General features: G+C 37.3%; 1 protein-coding gene across 1 annotated transcript in view; it reads right to left on the bottom strand.

Moving 5' to 3' along the window:
* The window catches only part of MUC6 (mucin 6, oligomeric mucus/gel-forming), a 72,812-nt gene that overhangs the window by 44,189 nt on the left and 11,549 nt on the right, over positions 1-17,074 (bottom strand). Inside the window, exons 4-13 of the mRNA XM_088145099.1 lie at positions 16,772-16,859; positions 15,370-15,479; positions 14,594-14,801; positions 9,523-9,645; positions 8,606-8,726; positions 6,896-7,034; positions 2,887-2,991; positions 2,186-2,258; positions 1,781-1,918; positions 230-391 (exon numbers count right to left, since the gene is read on the bottom strand). Coding sequence (XP_088001225.1) covers positions 230-391; positions 1,781-1,918; positions 2,186-2,258; positions 2,887-2,991; positions 6,896-7,034; positions 8,606-8,726; positions 9,523-9,645; positions 14,594-14,801; positions 15,370-15,479; positions 16,772-16,859 — 1,267 coding nt within the window. The remainder of the gene's footprint in view (positions 1-229; positions 392-1,780; positions 1,919-2,185; positions 2,259-2,886; positions 2,992-6,895; positions 7,035-8,605; positions 8,727-9,522; positions 9,646-14,593; positions 14,802-15,369; positions 15,480-16,771; positions 16,860-17,074) is intronic.

Raw genomic sequence — 17,074 nt, 5'->3', positions numbered from 1 at the left:
TATTTTTCTGATCCCTTAAGCAGAGCCATGAAACAACCATAGCAAAATAAACAAATAAATAACTATCAGGTGGTATCAATCCTAGAAGTCCACCCAGAAGCATTTCTTATCTTCCCCACAAGTGAAAACCTTTTTGGGGGATGCTGCTATGTCCTTCCTTGTGTGTATTTATCATAATTCTCATTCCCCCAACCCCCCAACCCCACAAAGGGTCAAAGGCTTTACTTACTGTTCAGCTGACTCATAGAACAAGGATCTGTATCTTGTTCAACGGCAGGAGGACAGTTCCCTGATCTCCAAGAATCCACAAAAAGGGGTGCGGTTCCTTCAATAATATCCATACTGGTCATGAAATCATCTGCTGTTTCTCCATTGTAGTTACCACATAACCCTGGTGAAATGAGAAGATAATGATGTTTAAAAAAAGGAAGAGTTTTTTTTTCTATCGACAGTAAAACATGTCATACTGATGCCCATGACATGCATAAGCACTTTAGTCCTCTCCTAAAAAAAAAAAGTTTTGTTTTGTTTGGGCCTTGGTATGTGTAACTTCTTGCTTGCACCAAATTCTGTACTGAACTGCAGAAGCCAAAATGTGTTTCACATGGTACTTTAGTTACTCAGATAGTTTCTTCTCAAGAGCAGATGCATGTTGCCATGTATTTCCAAGACTTACTAGTACAGGAAAAACCTGCACACGATGTCAAGGATATCTTTGATCATTGCCTACGCTTGTAACAGTTGGAAGATGTCCCCAGGCCACATCAACTTTCATCCCACAGTCTTTTTTTTTTAGTTTAGATTTAAAACATACCCAAGAATTCGGTTCACTTTATCAAATCTAAGCTGAACTTTTGCTGAGAAGAAGAGAATTTAGTAGCATGCAGATGTAGAAAAAGGTGCTTCTATCAAGCAGAACTAATCATCATATAACACACATGGATGTAACTAAATTCCTGTTTCAACTGAGCACTTTGTCCTTAGGGCAGAAACTGAGCTAGCTACATACCCAGAACAACACACTTGTTGTGGCACTTTTCTTATTTGAATTCACACAGTGCAATGTAGAGAGTGGTCATATTTGGTACTTAGCTCTGTCTGAGAACTTTTCTTCATTAGTCATGTATAACATCTTTGGAACAAGCAATCCCAGTTTTGCCTTCAGTGCTCAGGACACTGGTCTTGTCTTTACACAGGTTATGACTTATACAGCCTTATGCTTTTGTTTTCCCTATTACAAAGTGTGTGTGTTTGTGTATGATTGTTTTTGATTGTTGGTAATGTATACTGCCCAGAATAATAAAGTATGAGTTGGGCAGCCTAACACATTCCTTAAATAAAGATAAATAATGAAATCAATAAAATCTCAGTCTCAGAACAAGGAGATGGTGAAGAGAATCAGGATAACTCACCGTTATATTGGCAATGCTTTCAACAATCTAGATTCCCCTCAAGTTTGGCAGAGAAAATCCATAGGTGCATTCACCTCAGTTTTGTCTGGCTTCCTAATTCAGTAAAGAAATCCCTGTATGGAAGGCTTCTTCCACACATATTCCCCCGTTCTCTGAACAAATTATTTGGACTGATTTGAAAGAACGTAGTGGTGTTAACAATAATGATATCTATGTCCAAGTCCCAAAGGAGAGTCTGAATTGTAAGGTTCATCTATTTGCAACAGAAGAAAATAAAGCTCTGGAAATCCTTTCCCAAGCATGATTATTCTTTGACAAGGGCTTCCAGCTTTCAGACAGAAAAGCCACCAATCAAAGAAACTGTTTACCTCGGGTTTTGCCTCTGAAATGATGTTCAACTTTAATATAAGTTTCAAATACTGGACGAGTTTGAATTATTATCTCCAGCCCAAAGGTAGTGTATATCTGAACGTGAGCTGATGACTGTCTGAAGATGGTGATGTCCCCTAAAATAAAATAGATTAGAGAACTGAATTATATTGAATGTAGTTTATCTATTTAAATCATGATTTAAATTGAACATAAAACATTTTGCAAACTTTGCTTTTAGGAAAAAGAGTTGGCTGTGTATTTATTTAAATTTGTATCCCACCTAGTAGGAATATAATACATCTTAATACAATTAACATAGAGAATATATGGAGAGAACAGGCACAATGTTGGCAGAACTATTAAGTTATTGAATGCATGCTCTAGATTCTCCCTAATCTTACCTGCTTTATAAGGTAACCACTTAAGTTCATTCTCATCACTTAATGCCTCATGCTTGGAAATCACAATTTTCTCCTGTGTAGAAAACAAAATACAGAATCCTAAATGGAGGCCAGGGTTAGTTCAAAGACTAGCAAAATAGCAAACTTTTCTATGACTAGATTTAGAATATATGTAAAGAAAATAGCCTTCTCCAACCCAAATCCATCAAATTTCACATTTTTAGGATTTGCAGCTAAAACCTTTGTGATTTTGTGAAAGAATTCCAACATCATATGGTATTTCCAACATCACATGATATTTCAAAGAAGAATGCCAAAATCTTGTGAGATTTGGTACCCACCAGGGACCACCTGTAGCACCTCTGCAGACCAATGTTAGGAACTAGCCAATTGTTATTTATTTAATAAAACCATGGTTAAGCAAAACATAGCTTTGTATAATGTGCAAACCAGGTCAATGCTTCTCAGAATAATTTTTCATATTGTTATTTTTGATTCCAGGTACCCATATTTCTTTCACCTTTCTCTCTGTTCTGCACTCTGTGTATTTGTATCTGAAAACATTATCCACCACTAAGCTGATATATTCAGATACATCATAAGTGGGTCTTAACTGCGGATAACTGTCCTATGTTATAATGGCCCTATTTGATTAAATTGTATGTTCTCATGTGAAATATATCAGTGGGTTGGATACTTACTTTTTCTGAGACATAAATAATAGCTGCCAAGGAAGTCTCTGAACTGGAAAAGCCAGATTTTTCATATACAGCCATTAGAGTTCCATTATGTGGTAATATGGGGCTCTAAAAGGGAAAGAAATGCAATGTTTGTAGAAAGTTGAAAAAAAAAACTTCTTTCACTTCTTTTCTATCATTATTATACCATGTTTATATGTTGTACTAAATGTTTGCATTCCATAAAAAATATGCATCATTTTGCAGAGACAATCCATAAATTCATGCTTAAGATGGAAATACAGGGAATCCTGGCTCCCTGACTACTCATTATTCTATGTGCATGAATTTGTGAACACATTTGTTGCATTCACATTTTACTTTTTTTTTTCTGCTGTACATCCCAATGAAGAAAAAGATATTCCAAAGTAAGCCTTAATTTAACTTCTATTTTGGATTAGTCTTCTCCCACAAGAGGGTATGTATTCCACCAGACAACTGTGAAGAGGAAAATGAAGAATAGGACTGAAGCTTGATAGAAACATGGTCAGAGAATTTAGATATAATATTAATGTATTTAAATCTCCATAAGTAGATGGGCAGCATCCTGGGATATTAAAATTATCCCTTGATGATCTGATTCAACTTTTATTTTTATTTTTGAGATATCCTAGAGAATGGATGACAAGAAAGATGATTGGAGAAAGGCAAATGTTGTCCCTACCTTCAAAAGGGAGAAAAGAAAGATCTATGGATCTAGACCAGTTAGGCTGACATTGATTAACTAGGAAGATTCTATACTAGGTTATAAATTTATCAGTCTCTAAGCAACTTGAAAGTAATCTCATGATTACCAGAAATCAGATGGGTTTGTCAAGAACAAGTCTTTCCAGACTCTCATTTTTTGATTATGCATTTTCATTCATTCATTCATTCATTCATTCATTCATTCATTCATTCATTCATTCATTCATTGTTCTTCCCATCTCCTGGGGGAATGCTACAGACATAATGTGTTATATTGATTTCAGCTAAGCATCTGACACTCTAGTTCATGAAATATTGATTGACATATTTTTAAAATTTGGACTAGATAGCATGATAATTAAACAAATACATAACTGGCTCAGAAGTTATTGAGTTATAAAAGTTATTGTACTCAAAGAGTGCTAATCAATGGTTCTTAATTAAACTGATGAAGTATCAGTTGTGGTGACAGAATTTTTACTCCTGAAGCCTGTACTTAGATAAGGAGATGGATGTTTATCAGATCTTTAAATGAAACAAAATTGGGTGCAAAAACTAGCACCTTAGAAATAAAGTTAAAAAAATTAGAAGACTGATGGAAAATAAACAAATAAAATTTAACAGACACAAATACAAAGTCATGCACTTTGGAAGCAGAAATCCAATGCATAGTTACAGACTAGTGGATATTTGGCTTGACAATAGTACTTATGAAAAAGATAATGGTGATTACAACCTGAATATCAGCCAGCAGGCTAATGTGGCTGTAAAAAAAGCCAATTCAATTTAGGCTACATCAATCATTTTTAAACCATGAAAAGTAATAATTCCACTTTATTTCATATTGTTGAGGGCCCCTCGTCTTAACTGGTTCAGAGAAGGACATCAAAGATGACTAGGGAAGAAGAAACCAAGTTCTACAATGAGAATTTGAAAGAACTGAGAATGTTTAGCCTCCATAAAAGAAGACTTGAGGGGGAATATGATAGCATTCCTCAAGCACTTGAAAGAATTTTACACAGCTGAAGGCCAAGACCTGTTCTCTGACTTCCCAGAAGGCATGATACAGAATAATGATTTCAATTACAAGAAGGCAGATTTAACATAAGGGAACAGCAAGAACAAGACTTTTGACAGTGGAACCAATTACTCAGAGAGGTGGTGGGTTCTCTTTTAATTGAGGTATACAAGTGAAGGCCAGTCAGTCATATATTGGGGATGGTTTAATTTGGATTGCTGCTTTGAAATATGGATTGAATTTGATGGCTGACATAGCAACTTCCAAATGTAGGATTGTGTAATATGGACTTAGGAATGTGCAGTGCTTTAAATTCAAAAGGGACAAGGTGGTTCAGCACATAGAACTCCTTAAGGCAGTGTTGTCCAAACTTGGCCACTTTAAGTTGAGTGGACTTCAACTCCCAGAATTGACAAGCCAGAATGGGTGGCTGGGGAATTCTGGGAGTTGAAGTCCACTCATCTTAAAGTGGCCAAGTTTGGACAACACTGCCTTAAACCAACATGCCTTTTCTCAGGATTATGGTACAGTTGCATTGGCCAGCTCCATAATCCCAGAATAAAGGTGCTTTGTGAGCACCCACACACACTTTGAAGCACCTTTTCCCCTTCAAACCCAAAGTACTACATAGATGTAACAAACATACTTTTTACACTTTGGCCCAGTTAAACCCTCAGAAGCCATGCATCAGTTGCATAGATATAGAAAGGCCACAGAAAACAACTTTGTTCTTGTAAGTGAACCTTTACCTGGACATAACATTTAAATTATTTATCATGAACTGTGAAGTCATAAATCTTAATACTTCATAGTAGACAGTGCACTACATGGAAGCTCCAGTTTTAGAGACATTTTTGCATCTTTTATCTTCAACCTATCTGGCTTAATCTTGAGCTCTAGGTACCTAGCCTCAGTTTTTAAAAAAGCTGTATTGGCAGATCTTAATAAAAATGTTATCAGCCATGTAATAGCCATACTGCAATGAGAATAGAAAGCCAGTTTGGTCTAGTGGATAAGGTACCAGGCTAGAAACTAAGAGGCGGTGAATTCGAGTCCCGCCTTAGGCACGAAGCCAGCTGGGTGACCTTGGCCCAATCACCCTCTCTCAGCCCTAGGAAGCAGGCAAGGGCAAAGCACTTCTGAAAAACCTTGCCGAGAAAACTGCAGGGATTAATCCAGACAGTTGCCAGGAGTCAACACTGACTTGAAGGCACGCACACGCATGCACACACACACACACTGAGAATAATATAATAGAAATGACTAACTCCCCTGCAGAACTTTTGCCTTTCTGTGCAGTAAGATTTGCAAATTGCTTATATAAATAAAACCAATAGTTACTAAAAGCTTTATCTCTAATTACATGTGTACATAGAGTTTGATGGCCCCATAACCAGTTGATATGGCAGTTTTATTCTGAAAGAGTAAACACTGAAAGGAGACTAAGTTTTCAATTTGCAATCCTATACCTACTTATCTTGAAATTAACACCAGTAAAGTCAGTGAGCATATATCTGAATAGTTATGAACAGAATAGTACTCTTAGTCTACAGAAAGGATAAACAAGGTAACAAAGAACACACCAGCTATCCAACAAGGCTATAGAAATAGGCTATAGAAATAGCTAAGGAAAGGAGACTGGAAAAAGCCAGAGGAGACTGTGGGAAAACTAGAAAACTTCCAATGACAGGTGAGAAGTGATAAAGAGGTTTATCTGAACTCAGAAAGTATAGAAGAAAATAACAGTGAGAAGAACAAGGGATTCAAAGATATCAGAGAAATCATGGGAAGATTCCAACCTCTTATAAATGCCATAAAGAATACGCTTGGAAAGGAGTTAATGATGGTGAAATTAATGTGAAAAAAGATGGATGGAATATATGGAAAGCCTGTACAAGAAGGCCAAGTCAGATGACATTGTATTTTGAGAAAGAGAGAGAGAGAGAAGAGGAGGAGGAGGAGGAGGAGGAGGAGGAGGAGGAGGAATCAGTGGTGGTTGAGGAGGACATCAGGATGGATGAAATCCCCATAGAGGTCTTAAAGGAGGCTGGCATGGAAACAATAAAGAGCATGCTAGAAATATGGAAGAAAGCACCATGGCCCAAAGACTGGAGAATGTCTATATCCCTAAAAAGAGAATTTTAAAGGAATGTTCTAATTAAAGGACAATGATTCTAATATAACATGCCAGCAAGATACTTTTGGAAATTCTGCCAGTGAAGTTAAAGAGAAGTAGCAATTGAACAAGATCTTTAATATGTAAAATACCTTCAAAAGAATATAGGTGCAGACACCATGGAATCTGTATGGTCTAGAGTCGAAAGTGGTGACAAAAGAGCCTCCTTCCAAAGAACATCTGCCAGGACATGGTAGTTCTTTACAGCTCCATTGGCCCATTGTACATTTACTGGTGGAAAGAAATATACAGGTCAGCTATTAACCAAGTAGATCTGATTGTATCATAACTCCCACTTTCACTAACAATATTTTGAAATCAACAGATCTTAAGCAAGAGTTATTATGAAAATTCAAATAGGCATCTAAAGATAAGAATAATCAGTGTCATATTTTGACCTATGTGTATATCTACTGAGCCTTATTCGGGAATAAAAAAAAAAAGTGAATATGTAAGCAATACGGAATAGCCCCTTTGACTTTGTGTGTGTGACATCAAAGTACCCTTGATTTTACCTGTCCAGCATTATCATCTGTAGATTGAGATCCCTTTACAGAAGTTTATATTCTATGCACAAATTCCTCAGAAAGAACGTTGCAAATGCTGGGAATGGGTCGAATAGGAAAACCTCATAATGTACAGGATTTAATAATGTACAGATGGAGTTCAGTCTACCAGTCTACCGTCTGGATTTCCCAAAGTGTTATTTGTGGTCATCAATGTGCCTACATATACCTTCCTTTGTGCCTTCCAGATTCTCTGTTTCAACTGATATTTTAATTTAAATATTATTTTATTTTATTTTAAAAATAAACAAGGGCTGGCAAGCTGCAGAAACAAAGGACCAACTTGCAAGTTAAGTTTATTTTCAGATGATCACACTGGAGACTATATTATTTATCTCTTCCGAATAGTCATCCTTTTTTTCCTCTTGTGACCTTTCTGATCTCCCCTGTAACACCTGTTCCTTCCCACTCTTACATTAAGAATTCTCACATGGTTTCAGAACATAGTTACTATTATATTATTTGGATATTAGTCTTACACTAACAGAATAACTCCAGTTCATAAACAAGACTATAAGCCATTTCTATTTCAGGACCCCTAAAGGTATTCTAGATAATCTCTCAGAGCAGATTTTCAGAGGGCATGAACAAACTACAGGAAGAAGGGAGCATCACTGAAATCCACCTTTGTCCTTTCTATTGGTGGAAATATCCCAATACTAAAATTTTGCTCCGGGGATTTTCACATCAGTCAGATCTAGCTCTTTGGAGAAGGCTCTAATGCGGGGAAATGTGGACGGAAAGAGAAGAAGAGGACATCCAACAGCAAGGTGGATTGACTCAGTTATAGTGGCAATGAGTGCACCTTTGGAAGATCTGAAAGATCAGATTAGGGACAGATCATCATGGAGAAAATCTATGTGGTTGCTAGGCGTCTACAATGACTTGGTGGCACGTAATCAATCAATCAATCACACCAGTGGGAGATGACTTGGAATCTAGTATCATTTATTACTTGGGAATTTGTTTGGTAAACAATATTAATTGTGTTAATCATTAATGTTAATATTACAAATTATAAATGGGAGATGGAGTTGTTTATCACTCTTGAAAAATAAATTGCCCGTGGATGCTTATGTATCATTTGTGAAATATTCATACTTACAGATTGATCACACAACACTTGAAATGTATTAATTCTTTTCTTATAACAAAATACTAGCCTCACTTTGTATAACATAAATGCCATTATTGAAATATCAATGATAAGTCTTGCAAAAGACTTTCAATTCTCACCACTTCTCACAAGTTGTTTGCATGACATCACCAGGAGCATATATCTTCCCATTCAATGTGCATGGACACTGTTCAATAGGAATGCATGTTTGGCTTTTTGAAATGTCATCCAAAACAGTGCCTGATAAGAGAGGAAAACAGGAGAATAAATTAAAGAGAAACATTTTAATTAATCTTGGCTGCACAAAGCTTGAAGTTTGGAAATAAAACTATTGCTCTGAAGTAAATTCGAGGGTGGATCAGTTCACTTAACTATCAATATCATAGCCAACTTCCAGTTTTTCTATCCGTTTTGAATCCTGATGTGGTAAAGTGCCAGCCTAGATGTGCATCTCTGTCATTAAATACTAAGAAAGCCTTTTGCATAGGAAACAATGAAGGAAAGCACTTCTATCTCAAAGTATGTAAGGCACCTGGCATTATGCTTAGGATTTTGTGAAAGGGTTACTTAATCAGCTCTCTTTGCCCTAGGGGAAAATGACAAATGCTACTGCTATCATTTGCTGCTATACTAATCTTGAGAACTGATATCCAAATTCTGATTCAAGAGAAATATTATTCATATCATACTGGGATCACTTCATCTTATGAGCTGCTTCTGTTCTCTAACAGCTTATTGACCATGGAGTTGATTCAAAGTACTAAAAACCAGATGCTTTTGCCATATACAATTGCTACCTTTCTAATGAGATATTGCAGAGGTACTATTAGAATACCCATTACAAGAAAATCCAGGTAAATAACATAAAACGATCTCTTGAAAGGGAGAGAGACCTATTGCTATAAATGCTGTGTCCTGAAACATCAGATACAAATATAGCCCATACAAAAGCGCTGCTACAGTAGTATATTCCTCAAACAATTAGCAGTTTAAATATATTCATGCCAAGATAATGGTACATGTTATCTTTATTTACCTTCTGGACAGAAGCAGCCATAGGTACAGTAGCTGGAACAGCTGTATTCAGGATTGGAACATGTCTTGAGACATGTGGAACCACATTCTTTATAATTTTGATTACCTGGACATCTTCCCAGAGCTGCAAAATAAAATAATTCAAAAGATTTCCTGCTTTGAACAAAATAAAACACTAGAATTACAATGCGATTTTGAGATTGGTCCACCTCGCCCTTAAAATATCAACTGAGTCCATCCAATAATATTACACATATTTTTCCTCTACTCACTGGAAACTACCAATTCTCCTTCTTTAGCCAGTTATAACTCCTGATGGCCTCCCAGTTCCCAGTCTCTTAAATTTATCAGCACCCATCATTTCTGCTTAGTAAACCCCATGACTGCCCTCAGTTCATTCATCATTTCCAAGTAAGCAGTTTGATATGTTGACGAAGATTCTCAGTCATCCAGGTGGAATTAACTGGAGGTTGAGTCATGGCAACTGGACTTCTTTTCTTTTGGTTTGATATGTTTTGCTGCTTGTCTGAGCAGCTTCTTCAGTCCAGAAAGTTGGTTAGGGAGGACCCCATAAATGTCTTCCAGGGTGGCTGCATTTCTCACTAACCTGATGGGCTCATTGACAATATGAGCCCATCAGGTTAGCAAGAAACACAGCCACCCTGGAAGACATTTATGGGGTCCCCCCTAACCAACTTTCTGGACTGAAGAAGCTGCTTGGGCAAGCAGTGAAATGTATCAGACCAAAAGAAAAGAACTCCAGTTGCCATGACTCAACCCGCAGATAAGCTGTTTGATGCCTCCTAAAGCGTTAACCTTCAATGCATTCTTAACTTTTTTTGTTCTTCATTTCCATTTTTTTAAGACATGGCTATTAAATCTGTTAATATTCTAGAGAGAGTTAGGCTGCAGTTCAACAAACTTCTCTTCTGTACAGGTTTGTATGATACACGCAATAACAAGATTTCTGCTTACTTCTGTACAGAAACTTTCCTATCCTGAACTGAAATCCCTGCAATGCATTGCAGAATGATAGTATTTAGAACATGTTAATGAGATACTGCTACATATGTTTATTCTCCTTTTGTAACTTTTCTAGTATTGATCTTAATTTTAAGATGTATCCAACTGAATTCAATAGCTTTTAATATCTTCTAACATAGTGCCATTATAATATCTTCTAATACAGTATTTCACTTTAGACTATAGCCCTGGGGGCCTCCCACGTAAATATAAACTAGGTCCAATCTGCTTTAGTAATATTAGTACAAAAAATGACACTGTGGTCCTTGAAAGTTGCTCCAATTTAGAGAGACAAACAATGCTAAAATCAAATTGCTCACACAGAGAGGAACTGCTAGCGTGGAAAAGAAAATGACTTAATGGAAGAAATGACATTCAGAAACAGAGATGAAAAGCAACATAATTTGGTAGCATAGAAACGAAATGTTTTGTTCTTTGAGAGAAGCATGACTTCAGGTCCATGAATAGAACATGAAGACTGGAAGAACACCAAAGACATGGAGCATGTTTAAGAGTTTCAGGCAGAAACAAATAATGGACTTTGACATTGGCCCATGGAATTTATGATGAAACAAAGGATGCTAAAACATGCAGAAATGAAAGGCAATTATGGCATGCAGAAGTTATGAAAGTTGAAGAAATAACACATTGTAGAAGTGAAAAGAGGGGAGAAGCCTGCTCCTCTAGCAGCATTTATTTTCCAATGGAATTAAATAAAAGCAAACATATGTAAGATAATACAGTATTTTGATTAAGAATTATTATTTTGAAGGAACCTATGGAGATTCTATTATAGACGATATATTGCCATCTTCAATTTTCTGTAGTCACTTGTGAATGGGTCCTACCCTGTCACTTGTGAATGGAAGGGCGATGCTTCCATTCACAAGAGCCCTTTCTATGAGCACAACTTGCTTTCTGTATACAGATATTTCTGCCATTCATGAACCTTCAAGATAAGATCCAAGTCAAATGGAATAAAAAATCTATTTATGTATGCTAATTAGTATTTCCTTGAGATTAGCATGGCCTCAGAGAAGACAATGCGCTATGAATTATCTTAGGTATGTGCTTGTATTTTAGCCAAAAACCAAAACAGAAATTCTTAATATCACATCAGAAGCCATGTTAGCTGAATGCCAGGCCACTGTTTGGATTTCTTCTGTAAGAAAAAACTCTCTTTGGATGACTGCTATTGATATCTCCTCTTCTTTTCTGTTGCTTCTCTATCTACTCATACAGTATTTGCAAGAACCTTAGGTAATCACAACGATTTTACCCACCTTTATAAGAGAAGAAACAGCGTCCATATGTTCTTTCATAGATTCATGTTAGTAAGAGAGAAACTACATGAACAAGAATCTGTCTATGTTGCTTAAATTTACACACACACACACACAAGAATGACATTGTATACATGCTGCTACTGCTGCCTTCTTCATTAAGAGACCCATCATGCTTCTGTGCTGATACAGCCTAGTTAAGGAAGAGAAAGGTGTGAAAGCTGTGAAGCCACCTGCATCAAGAGGAGAGGCTGGACACTGTGGCCACAACTCTGATAGTGCTGGGCTTATAAAGACAGACCACTATTGTGATGTCCTATTGAGGCTGGCTGGTAAGAGGCCATTGTGACCTCCCAGTGACACTGCCTGCCAGAAGGAAAAAGTCTGGTCATTGTGATCTCATGCGTATGTTATCTGCCTAATGAAGAGAGTCTGGTGTTGGGAACATCTGCTGATATTCCTTGTCTGATCATGACAGCTTTATCAGGATGCTGCTGTTCTGATGTAGAGGAAAGCACTGACCCCTGAGTTACTTGCCTCTTTCATTACAAAGGAACCTTCTGCATCCTGGATCAGACAAGGGTATCCCTTAAGAGTTCCTGCCTTACTCTTCCACTTTCTCAAACCCAGGAGTTGTTTGTTCCAAGCAGACAACATTATTTACCAATGTTTTCTAGGATGTGAGGTGATTGGCTTTTAACTTCTGCCCATCGGTGGTGGAACCTCTATTATTCTAATGAATTAATGGGAACTATGTGTCAACATTCGTGGATAACCACCAACCTGAATTTATAATAGACAGCAATGAGAAATTAAAGTATATTAAAAATGAAGGCTCTATTAAAAAAAAGAGGTCAGCAATGGAACTATCCTAATACATTAGCTTCTGTACTCTAGTGGAAGATATAGTGGCACAAAGTTAATTCTTTTAATCCACCTTCCCCAAGTTGATACTACGAAATGTACTGGATTATAAATCCCATCATCCTTAATCACATCTCATTATTCCTTCCCAGCATGGCCGTTAAAATAAGTAGTATGCTCAGTGGTTTTTTTTTTAGAATTTACTGTTATGAAAGATTCAGTGGAAAATGTTTTAGCATTAATTTTTCTATCCTTAAGAGTTGAATCCAGGAAACTGCTTTAAAGTTATTTGATTTTTCTTTGACGCTTTTAGGCCATTTTTCTCTAGTTTGTAACTGCATCTGCTTAGTTGTCTTTGTTGTTTGTCTTTAACAAGGCAAGGAAAGCATGCAGAGCGCAGCTTCTAGAATACTTTCCAACCCCTTTACTAGCAGTAGCCATAGAAGGCATCTGTATTTTCTTCTGTGTAACATGCTAATGCATTTTTTTTCTATGGAGGGATATGTGCACATACATTTTCTGTCCTCTCATGTTGCATCTGTGTTTGCTCATGTGTACTCATGAGTTTGCTCATGAGAAGCACAGGGAGGGCTCTGCTTTGGGGTCACGAGACAGAGGGAGGAGAGCTTAGAATGGAACAGCAAGTTATATACAGAGCTGCTCCCCTACCATCTCTCCCATAGGAGTGGGTTTGGGGATTGGGGGGTATTTTTTCCTCTTTAATCTTGAGCTGGATCCAACACCAGTTTCTAGCCTGATCTTTCTTTTGCTGGCTTCTATCTTCTGATCAAATTTGGTCTTATTCTGTTCAGTTTTTAGAGAGTTATCTTACTGGTGGACATGCAGATTCCCAACTCTCCGTATGTAATTTCTTTCCAAAATTCCATTGGGCTGGGGAAAAAATGGCCTGTTCTGTTCTTTACTTATATTACGAGTGGCTAAATGGCAACCCACAGACTTAATACAGCACCAGAACCATTCTAACTAACTCATAATGGGTTTATTAATGTTTAAATGTGTTATATTTAAAAGTTGGCCACAGTTTCACTGATAAGGGAAAATGTTTCCATATAATGAGATGGGAGATTCTACTCTGTGAGTGCCACATCTGTAGGAAAAATCCCTAAAATTCTAGGTTTGATGAATACACTTATATACTTGTGAGTTTGTGTATGTGTGAAGGTTATCTAATAATAGTAATCAGTGTGTAAAATGTATCAAATTCATTTACTTATTAAGTTGTGCAACTTGGAAGAAGTGCTTTGGAATGTACAGAAGTCTGCAGCTCATAAAGTAGCTATATCAGTTTCCAGAATGACACAACTGCCCCAGCTCATTCCAGCTCTTCTAAATCAAACCGAAAGGATTGCATAGCCTTAATATATAATGCTATGCCTTGATGAATCTGCTTTGTATTTGAACAGTTCTCACTACCACAATTGTATTATGAATCAGACTGTATGGCAATCCATCTTTCTGGACCCTAGACTATTTTAGGGAGAATATAAAAATTGGCTAGCTTTGATTTAAATCTATACTTTGGTAGTAAATCCAAGCAATAACCAGTAGTGGAGTTTGACACAGCTGTCAAGACATGCTGATGGGAGTGGGCACAGATGAAAAGAAATACAGCAAAGGGGTAAGAAGCAATCAAAGACAGAACCAATTGAAAATAACTACCAAGAAAGTATACCACAATATGGAACAGCAGCAGGAGGAGAATCATTAACAGGGAAACATGCTTGGCCCCTCCCTTCGCTGGTGTTTCTTTTCTTAATACACATCATCATTAGAGTGTTATTTGCAAACAAAGCACAGTTTCAGAATGTTGATGCTAAAACCCTATACCCAGCATGTATAATTATGCTAATTATTAATTATGATGTAGACAACTGAACGTACAACAGAAATCATTGGTCCTCCAATTGGTCACCTCTTGATGAGACATGGAGCACTGTCTGGAGTATTCTGAAAGAGTAGCACAAGTACAGTTTTTGTGTCCGGGATTGCTACAGACTTGCATATCCAGTTGGCAACGGATAACAAACCCCTTCCTTGAAATATTGCATGACGGTGACACAAGGCTTAAAAGTTGGAGGCAAACTCTGGCCTAGGAGGAAAAATAAACAAAGATAGTCTCAATCGAGATGATACACACTGTCAACTTCTATTCTAAAGTATACCTCATACTCCAATCAAGCTACAAGTATTCAGTAGAAGAGGCCAGATGGTTCAGGGCAGACCTCACTCTTGGGCCACAACTTGTCCCTGATCTTGTCCTCCTGACTTCTGCAGACAGAAAACGGGAAACAAGGCTTTCCATTTCATGTCAGCAAGAGGGCTCAAAATAACAACATTCATTCAAAGCAAGAATATTTGTTTCTGATTTCCTGTGCTGGAAGGAAAAGGGAAACCTCCTGCTTAAATTACAGCATGACAAAATGGAGAACTAACTAAGAGAAGATGCAGCTCCATATCAGATGGAAAGCAAAATTCCTCAATTACTGAAAAATCCTTTAATGGAAAACTGGTAGGTTTACAAAAGATGTGATTTCTATCCAATCCCTTTCAGATGGATGGTGCAGTCTATTCTTGTTTCTTCAGATCTGTAATATTTCTCTATCACACTCTTTTCCTAGTGGCATATAAATATAGCAGAATAGTGACATAGTGCTTACGTATTTCTTATGAGGAATATTAGGAACCATCATCTCTTCGAAAGGACAGATCTCTGCAGGATCATCAATTTTCTGTAAAGCTGCATATTTATATGGGTCCAGAAGCTTACCTGTTAATTGAGATGTACATGTAACTGAACTGGATAGAAATGAGTCTGTCTAGAGTAAAGTTTCTCAATCTCAGCAACTTTAACATATGTGGACTTCAACTCCCAGAATTCCCCAGCCAACATGCTATAATTTTTTTCCATTGGTCCAGTATATTGAAAATCCAAATCTGTTACTATTAACTCGTTAGTTTTACAGTCTGAAATGAAAAGTATCAATCCAGTTGAGTACGTCACATCCTGAATCTTACTGAAGATGGGACCTTTTTCATTGCCTGCCTTTCTGAAAAAGGCCTGCTCAGGAGCTATACATTTTAAAAAGTCTAGAAACAGAGTACTGAGAACGTAGGAGCCTCTGGGAGTAAATGTGTGCCTTATTCTTTATACAAGACCACTATGCACCTATGAACAAATATCACACGAGAAGGATAAATCTTAAATGCTATCAAAAGTGTTTTACATTTTCTTATAAAATATTTTGCCATGTCTGTTAACCACCCCAATCATATGTCTCTGAGTAGTATATAGGGATGGAAGATCAGTACCTGAGACCTTGCTGTAACGGATGAGCAAATGCTGCCCAAATATAGTCAAAACACAAGAATGATCATTATTCTGTTACAAGGTTTTATCAGTTTTAAGAATCAAAAGACCTTAGAATATTATTATTGCCATGATCTTTAGTCACATTATCTTCATAAATAGTTTTCTCCAGCTCAGTAGTGTCTTGTCTTGTGAAGAAATACTTTTCTAAAATGTCTTGTGCAGATGGAATGCCCACATAACACCTCTCCTTTGCGAGCTGCACTGGTTGCCAGTTTGTGTCCGGGAGCGATTCAAGGTGCTGGTTGTCACCTATAAAGCCCTACATGGCATAGGGCCTGGTTGCTTGAGGGACCTCCCATAGTACCTGCATGGCTGATTCGATCTGTCAGGGTTGGAACGCTCCGGGTTCCTTCAGCTAAGCAATGCCAACCCCAGAGGTGAACCTGAGCTCTGGAATGAGGTTTTCCCTGAGATCTGAACGTCCCCTGCCCTGCTGGTGTTTCAAAGGGGCCTGAAGACCTGGCTTTTCACTCAGGCCTTGGGTGGGGATGACTGGAGCCTCCTTTTAAGTTAGCCTGGTTTTTTTTTTGGTTCCGCCTGGTTTCTTATCTTGCCATCTCTACCTTTCTTGTTGTTTTTCTTGTCTGTTTTTCATGTTTTAAATCATTTGTAAACTGACCAGAATCACTAGGAGCTGGGTGGCATATAAAATTGAATAATAATAATAATAATAATAATAATAATAATACCTTCATTCAGAAACTCATTTAACTCTTGCCCATCAAAATTTCCACACAGTCCACATGTCTTTGCCATATATTTTTGGTCAATTAAAACCTAAAAAAGGGAAAAGAAAATCAATTAGAAAACAGCCATGCATGACTTCTTGGCAAGATGCTATGTTGTATGTTCTCCTCTCAGCTCTTTATAAAATTTATAGGGTGGTGCCATTTTGATCAGAGGAATGCACCTCTGAGCCAGTCCCAACCACAATTAACACAGCAGCAAAGTTTGTGAACTACACCATGGGCTGCAATCCAGGTCAGCCTGAC

Source organism: Python bivittatus, unplaced genomic scaffold (genome assembly GCF_059951505.1).
Source record: "Python bivittatus isolate LINGU-HERP-01145 unplaced genomic scaffold, Pbiv_v1 ctg000480_np1212, whole genome shotgun sequence".
NCBI classification, from domain to species: domain Eukaryota; kingdom Metazoa; phylum Chordata; class Lepidosauria; order Squamata; family Pythonidae; genus Python; species Python bivittatus.
The sequence above is the reverse complement of the archived record's forward strand: the minus strand, read 5'-3'. Positions and strand labels throughout refer to the sequence as shown.